Source organism: Juglans microcarpa x Juglans regia, chromosome 8D (assembly GCF_004785595.1).
Source record: "Juglans microcarpa x Juglans regia isolate MS1-56 chromosome 8D, Jm3101_v1.0, whole genome shotgun sequence".
Classification (NCBI taxonomy): Eukaryota; Viridiplantae; Streptophyta; class Magnoliopsida; order Fagales; family Juglandaceae; genus Juglans; species Juglans microcarpa x Juglans regia.
Genome location: NC_054608.1, coordinates 14643041 through 14650310, shown reverse-complemented (window position 1 = coordinate 14650310; position 7270 = coordinate 14643041). Strand labels below are relative to the sequence as shown.

At 32.0% G+C, this 7270-nt stretch overlaps 1 protein-coding gene and 1 pseudogene across 1 annotated transcript; both read left to right on the top strand.

Moving 5' to 3' along the window:
• The first annotated feature begins 59 nt into the window (after positions 1–59).
• On the top strand, positions 60–182 carry LOC121243763 (annotated as a pseudogene).
• A 4181-nt stretch (positions 183–4363) lies between these two features.
• On the top strand, positions 4364–6818 carry LOC121241812. The gene is made up of 3 exons (XM_041139654.1): positions 4364–4465; positions 5578–5786; positions 6477–6818. Exons 1-3 carry the CDS (start codon positions 4364–4366, stop codon positions 6742–6744), a joined length of 579 nt encoding a protein of 192 aa, XP_040995588.1. The 3' UTR covers positions 6745–6818.
• Positions 6819–7270: the final 452 nt, after the last annotated feature.

The following is a 7270-nucleotide window of genomic DNA, read 5'->3' as shown; positions in this document are numbered from 1 at the left end:
AAAAAAAACATTTATGTTAATATTGTGAATGTCGCATATATAATAAACTATGTACGTACATCTCAGGCAATTCCTTGGATATCTAATAAAATTGGAACGATACAGAGAAGATTAGTATAGTCCCTATGTAAGGATGACACGCACAAATTGAGAAATAGTCCCTCACGTGTCACTCAATTTTTTTACTTCTTTTATAGAAAAATTTTATAACAGAATATATATATGATCTCTCTTTCTCAAATCCTCTCCACCTTCAATTGGTCAATTAATCTCTTGTTTTAATTTGCGCATTTATCTTTTTGTTGATCTGTTATTCCTTTTTAATTATTTTTTTTTTAGTTTCTGGCTCTTTAATTTTTAATTTTTACATTTGTTTTTCAGCTGTGCGGCATAGCAAGTTGCATTATGCCGCATTAGCATTTCGATCTGATTAATTGTTAAAAACCTGATGAAGTGACTTAATTCAAAAAGATCTTAAGCCTTCGGAAACAAAGTGAATCATCTCAACTCATTTCAACACATTTTATATATTCATAATAATTTTTTTAAATTTTTATATAAAATAAAATAAATAATTTAACTTTTTAAAATTTTAAAATAAAAATAATATTAAAAATATATTTTAATAATATATTATTTAATTTTTAATTAATTTTAATCTATTTCATTTTATCTATAAAAATAATCGAATTTTTTAAATGTGGCTTTGAAATTTGCACCACCACTTTTGGGGAGAGGGACATATGTACGTATAGGTCTGCTTTCATGGGCTTAGGAGTATGTTTGCTTAGGAAGATGTTGCCCTTCCATGCTTCAGAGCTTGGTCTTAAGGAGATTTTTCCCCCGGTACCTGAGTGATCAGGTGGGCCTACTCATAGGGATGTTGTCGTGGTTTTGGGCCCCCAATATCTTTAGGAGATGTTGTAACTGTAGGGCTTGCTCTGAAATGACTTGGGTTTAGTGGGGTTTAAACTTCATGGTCAGGTTCTGGCAGAAGAAGGTTTCTCCTTGTAAGATCCACGGGTTTTCTCCCATAATTGTAAGCCCCCAATGGGTTTGGCTTTCAGATTGCTCCCAATTTTAGAGGACTGACATTGGCTAGTGCTAACCACTTCCCTATTATTCCATTTCTGTATTATTTCTAAATTTAAATACTAACCATTGAATCAAATAAAAAAAAAAAAAAAAAAAACAGAGAATAGATTCATGGGCTCGATGACTTGTAATAGAACTTATCCTTGATATGAATATGAGTTAGTATCGTATGGAGTCGAATGAGGTGAGTTCATTAAAAATTCAAAGACAAAATAATGGCAAAAAATAAAGCATTCATTCCCCTTCTATGTCTTGCATATATGGTATTTTTGCATTGGTGGATCTCTCTTATTTTACTCAAAGTTTAGAAAAATGCTAGTACCTAGTCAAAATTTCGCTAAGTAGTTTAAAAGTAGCATGTATTGGAGTAGTCAAAACTCTATGACTCTACTTTTGAGCTATAGTAAATTCATTCATTTTTTTAAATTTGGTTAGCCACTATTCATCTCTAAAATAATATTTTACTCTAAAAATATTCACAATGGCTATTATTGGATAATTAGATTGAGCAAAAAAATTGTTTAGAAACAATAATTTTAAGTAAAAATTAAATTATTAATTAATATATAGAGTGCATTTGTAAAATTTATTAAAATATCTAATTTTATATTTTTATTTTAACTTTTGGATTGATAGTCCAATGTTGATTAATCTCTCCAATGACTAACCTAAACTTTTAGTCAAATTATAGACTTGGTAATGGTTAGACCATTGACAATGCTCTTAGAAGTGAAATCTTGGGTTCTACAAATTGTGGGGTGGCCAGGCGGTCGTGAGGTTGCCCCTAGATGATACTTTGTCTTCAAATCGCCACCCAAGTAGTTTTTTCTTCCCCCCGCCCCCCCCCCAAAAAAAAGCTAATAGAGGCGATGATATGCAAATAGGTGTTGGTCTGAAACCAAGATGCCGCTTTTTATGAACCCACTCAATATAGAAGTATTTTTAGCAAAGTTGTGTAACAAAATAATGAAAGCAAGATAATCGAATTAAGATAGAAGAGAAAGAAAGAACTTGACTTTTGAGGAATCAACACTTCCAAGCAAGAGTCGTGTATTTTCTTCAATGAAAAAATATTACAATCAAGTCTCTATTTATATTCTTCACAAAATAATGTTAATCTCGTTACAATTAAAGGGTAAATTATTAATTTTGCCTTTAAGTGACCGCGTGCCTCTTAGTTGCCCCTCTTTCACCTATACTTCTCTTTTCTTATTCCCCTATAGCTCGATCGCCCACCAGCACTACACTTTAACTTCTTCTTTTATTTTCTTTAGCCCGTTACATCTCCTTTTCCATCAAAAGACCTTGTACACAAGATCGAGATAATGAGTCGTTAATTAATCTACAAGAACCCATGATGAATCTTCTTCAAGAGTACCTTTCCACTTCACCGGGAGTTCAATCAAGGGCTTAATGTCAACAACATGCATACGACGTTGTAAGATGGCCTTTGGTTCAATTCTAAATGCTCCATATGAATCTAGGAGGGGCAACAAGGGTGAAACCACTACTAATGTTCCCACATGTTTCTTCAAGGCTGAAACATAGAACACTGGATGAATAGTTGTAGCAGAGGGTAGGGGTGAAAAAACAAACCGGCAAACCGGTGATTTTCGTCCGGTTCAAAACCGGATTGATCTAGTACTAGTTTCATTTTTTTCAAAACAAGTTTAAATTGGTCCAGTTCTGGTTTTCCATATATATATGTATATATATATATATATATTCTTATATGATTTTTAATATTATATATAATTTATATATATAATTATATATTTTTTTTTATTAAAGAGAATGTAGTCACATGTCCAATGGTGACCCCTGTCCAAATTTATTAATGAGCTATCACTTGTGACGGAGGAATATCATGGTAAAATAATTTTATATTATATGCTAAATTACTAATTAATATAACATTAAATTTTAAAATCTTATTACTCTTGTATAATAATAATCTAATAACATAAAATTAATATCTTAAGCATGCAAATTTGATCATATGTTATTAATATACTATATATATATATTAAGGATAAATACATTTTATAGCATAATAAATTATAATATTAATTCTTTTTGATAAATACATTTCTACATATTTGATCATATACACTCATATAAAAAGTTTATGTAACCATCATATTATATATTATCACTAACATACATAATCAAATATTATATCACTATATGATACTATTATACACACACACACAAACTAATACTAATTCTAATATTAATACTTTTAGTAATCCACTATATATAAATAACTATATAAATCACTATAGTATCACTATATAATCCACTATATCTAACTATATCACTATAGCATAGTTATACTAACTATATAATCCACTAATATTGTACTAAAATCGAAAAAAGGGACTGAATCGGAAATACCTGTTTAGGAGTGTAATCGGTGTAGTATCGGTTTTCTAAATCTCAAAATCGGTATATACCAGTTCAGTTCTAAAAAATATTCACAACTAGACCAAATCGGATCAGTTACACCCCTAGTAGAGGGTAACTCTAACTTGTATGCAACCTTTCCAATGCGCTGTAATACTTTTAGTGGGCCAAAAAATCTTGGTGGTAGTTTGTAATTCATGCACTGAGCTGCACTGTGCTGCCTATACTTGTGTAACCTCAAATAAACTATGATCCCCACTTCAAATTCCCTTGGAGTATGGTGGTTATGTTTAGAATTTTTCTAATGATAATAATAGCATTGTTATATTTTGGTGGTCATGTTAATCAAGTACATTTTTTTCTTGTTTTATATTAAAAGTATTCAACAATTGATCAAGAAAACTGTCCGTGATTGTTTCCAAACGCAAACCATATATGTCTAATTATTAGGACGATGCCGAGGGACCTCGTATAAACCAACCATTTATTTTTTTTACAGCTTTAATTTATTGTTTTTAGCTTCTAAAGATAGAAAACCCTAAAAGCGAACATGTTTTGTTCTTAATTTGTTAATGCATGTTGGCTACATACCTACTAACCCATATAGGCAGCTTGTGATGTCTCATGAACAGTTTTCCTTCCGCGTGAGTCTGATATGAATTCCACTTCATTTTTCAACAGCACTTTCCGATTTTCCCTCCTCAGCGCACAAACAATAGTAAAGTTTTATCGACTCTTACGTACGGCTTTTTCACACTTCCCAGTCCTATGATCTGCGCTTAGACTTGCTAACAATCTATATTTCTGATCTCCCTCTCTCTAAGATCCTCCTCTGTCTCCTTCCTCTCTCTTCAGGGAAGAGATGGTACAAGGAAAGGGCTCGCCCCTCGTGTATATTCTGTTGGTGGTTCTAAGCGTATTGGCCTTTGGGTTCGCCTTTGCTGCTAAGGGTCGAACATGTACAGTAAGCATCTTCTTCTACTTTCACATCCAAAAGTTCTACCGTAGTTTTTATTTTCCTCTAATTCCAGTTTCTTTTCTTCTACTTTTTTTATGGTTTATTGGGTTTCGTAGTTTACTAGAATATGATATAGTTTTTTCTGTTCATGAAACTGTTTGTTCGGGTTTCGATTCTTGCTGTTTTTTCTGTTCATTAGGAATTCCTATATTTTTTGTAGGGAAAAGTAGAACATTTTTTTTTTTACAGTTTTTTAATTTTTTCTTTAGGAAAAAAAAAAGAATAATTATTCTCTAATTTAACAATGGCCCCATCAAAATTATAATTCATCTTCATATAGTTAATAAATTGTTGAAAATTTAACACATTTTGATTTAGTTCACAATCTATTTATTTTTACAAACTATGTACTAAAAATAAAGCATTTATTAATAGAATTGAAATATATAGATGATCATCTATTTATTTTTACAAACTATATACTAAAAGTAAAACATCTTCACTTGAAAAGGGTTGGCCACAATTCCATACAATTTTATTTTTAAATTTGGAATGGGGCGTCAAATTATACATTTAGAGACCATTTGGCCTAGTACATGAATTCCAAAAACATTATATGCTAATTCGCTTTAGATTTATGTTTGAATGTAAGATAATGCATGTACGAACCTAATTCAAATATCTTATAAATTAAGTTTCAATTTGTTATAACGAGTTTTTATTTTGGTTTGCCTTTATGATCATGATCATCATATCGGATTGACAAAAACAATGTTCTAATGTAAAAATAATGCTCAAACCTAATTCAAATTTTTAAATTCAACATACTTAGTTTGATCAATGTTAAAGGAAATATTACATATCAATGTCAATTCATTTGAAATTTGCGTTTGAATATATATAAAAATAGCGTTGATGAAAATAAGCAGTAGTATTTAGTGCTGAGTAGAGCCAAAAAAGAAGCTACTTTTTTTTATTGTTTGTTAGAATGCATGAGAAGTTCATGATCCCACATTAAGTAGACACTATTGCGAATCTTGAGCTGATTTTTTGAGTCTTGTGAGTAATAAAACCCAAGATATTATATTGAGGCAATTCCTGTTCGTTCTTCAAAACAGGGCCGTTTAGTCGAAGATCCTCGGACAGATACAACTTACTGTCTTTACGACCCAGATGTTGCAACTTTTTATGGAGCCGCTGCTTTCGTGTTCCTTCTTTGTAGTCAATCTTTACTAATGAGCGTGACAAAGTGTATGTGTATTGGGAGACCTTCACCCACTACCGGTTGCAAACGAGCATGGCCTAGTATTTACTTAGTGTCATCATGGTAAGAATTCTGGTTCATGTCCTTCACAGTACTTGCTCTCTTGCTCAAATCTGAACAAATTTAAAAAGGATCACTTTAGTTATTTCTGTAGTACTATTCATGATCTGCTATACTTTTCTGCCTGATTCTTGCTCGAATAGGTAAATCTGAAATCCTTGAAACCCAGTGCAAATCATAGTGTCTCATCACTCATGAGATATGAAAAACTTAAAGCATTATATACTATGAAAGGGATTTATCACTGGGTGTCCACTGTGTTGATGAATAATCTCACATTGTCTATGGACAAGGTCTTGGGCATATTTATAAGGAATGAACAATCCTCTATTGTTAAACCGGTTTTATGAGATGAATTAGGCCCATGAATTTCTTCACACCGGCCGGGCACCCCTCGATCCCCTGCTATTTGTTTTCCATGGCCGGACTAAACTCAACCTGGAGTTTTTCTCTTGGGGGCTTCCTAGATCTTTTCAGATTAAGTTTTTTTACTTACAAGCCAATGTATAAACAAGCTATGCATTACAGCTATACAAAAAGTCAAAATATACTTTTTGTTAAGAGAAGTTGTTTTCTCTTAACTTATTTTCCTATATCCTTCGGATCATTTTCTCTATCGAAAGGAAGCTTCCTGATCATCATCGATGCCCGAGATGATTTTCTAACATTGCATTTTATAATATGCATTTGCAGGGTGACTTTTCTGGTTGCAGAAGCATGTCTAATTGCAGGTGCTGTGAGAAATGCCTACCACACAAAGTATTGGTCAATGATTTCTGTTCAAGATCTCTCATGTCTAACATTAAGGCAAGGTGCTTTCTTCGCTGGAGCAGTGTTTGTGGTTGCAACAATGATTAACAATGTGTATTACTACTTGTATTTCACCAAGGCCACTACTGCTCAGGTGGCTAACAAAAACAATGGTGCTTACCCAACAGTTGAGGTGACTGGGGATGCATAGAATGTAGACAAATGAGGCCACATGATATGTAAGTTTGGCATATTCATGGTGATGAATTAAAGGTGTACAATGCTTCCCTGACTGTAATACATTTTTCTTATCATGAACTGATCATTATAGCATATATAAAGTTACAGAGATATATAGAAATGTGTAGAAAAAATCTATTTGCAAGCTCATATTTTGGCATACTGATACACGTTGATAAGTGATTTGGTGGATATATACACTTGCCAGTCAGTACATCAACTAATAAATATTGTTTGACATTTTTATAATTTTAATGGGTCTCATAATAAGTGGTTCATTGGCTCACCGACTTATAAATAGCAAAGCTTAAATGTATAAATTAGCAGTACTACAACATCGCAACTAATTAAGAATATAAAATTAGTGATGAGTAGAACCAAATTTTTTTTTTTTTTTAATATATATATAGAAAAACACTTCTCATTAACTGTCAAACAGCATTACAAGTGTAAATCAGTCCATAGGACTTGTTGAACACAACTGGGACAGAATCCCA

What these genes read in the sequence shown, in the direction of transcription:
- LOC121241812 (XM_041139654.1), top strand. Translation starts at nt 4,364, where the DNA reads ATGGTACAAGGAAAGGGCTCGCCCCTCGTGTATATTCTGTTGGTGGTT. An exon ending in CTAAGGGTCGAACATGTACA is followed by an intron (nt 4,466 to 5,577) that starts GTAAGCATCTTC and finishes TCTTCAAAACAG; the next exon opens with GGCCGTTTAGTCGAAGATCC. An exon ending in ATTTACTTAGTGTCATCATG is followed by an intron (nt 5,787 to 6,476) that starts GTAAGAATTCTG and finishes ATGCATTTGCAG; the next exon opens with GGTGACTTTTCTGGTTGCAG.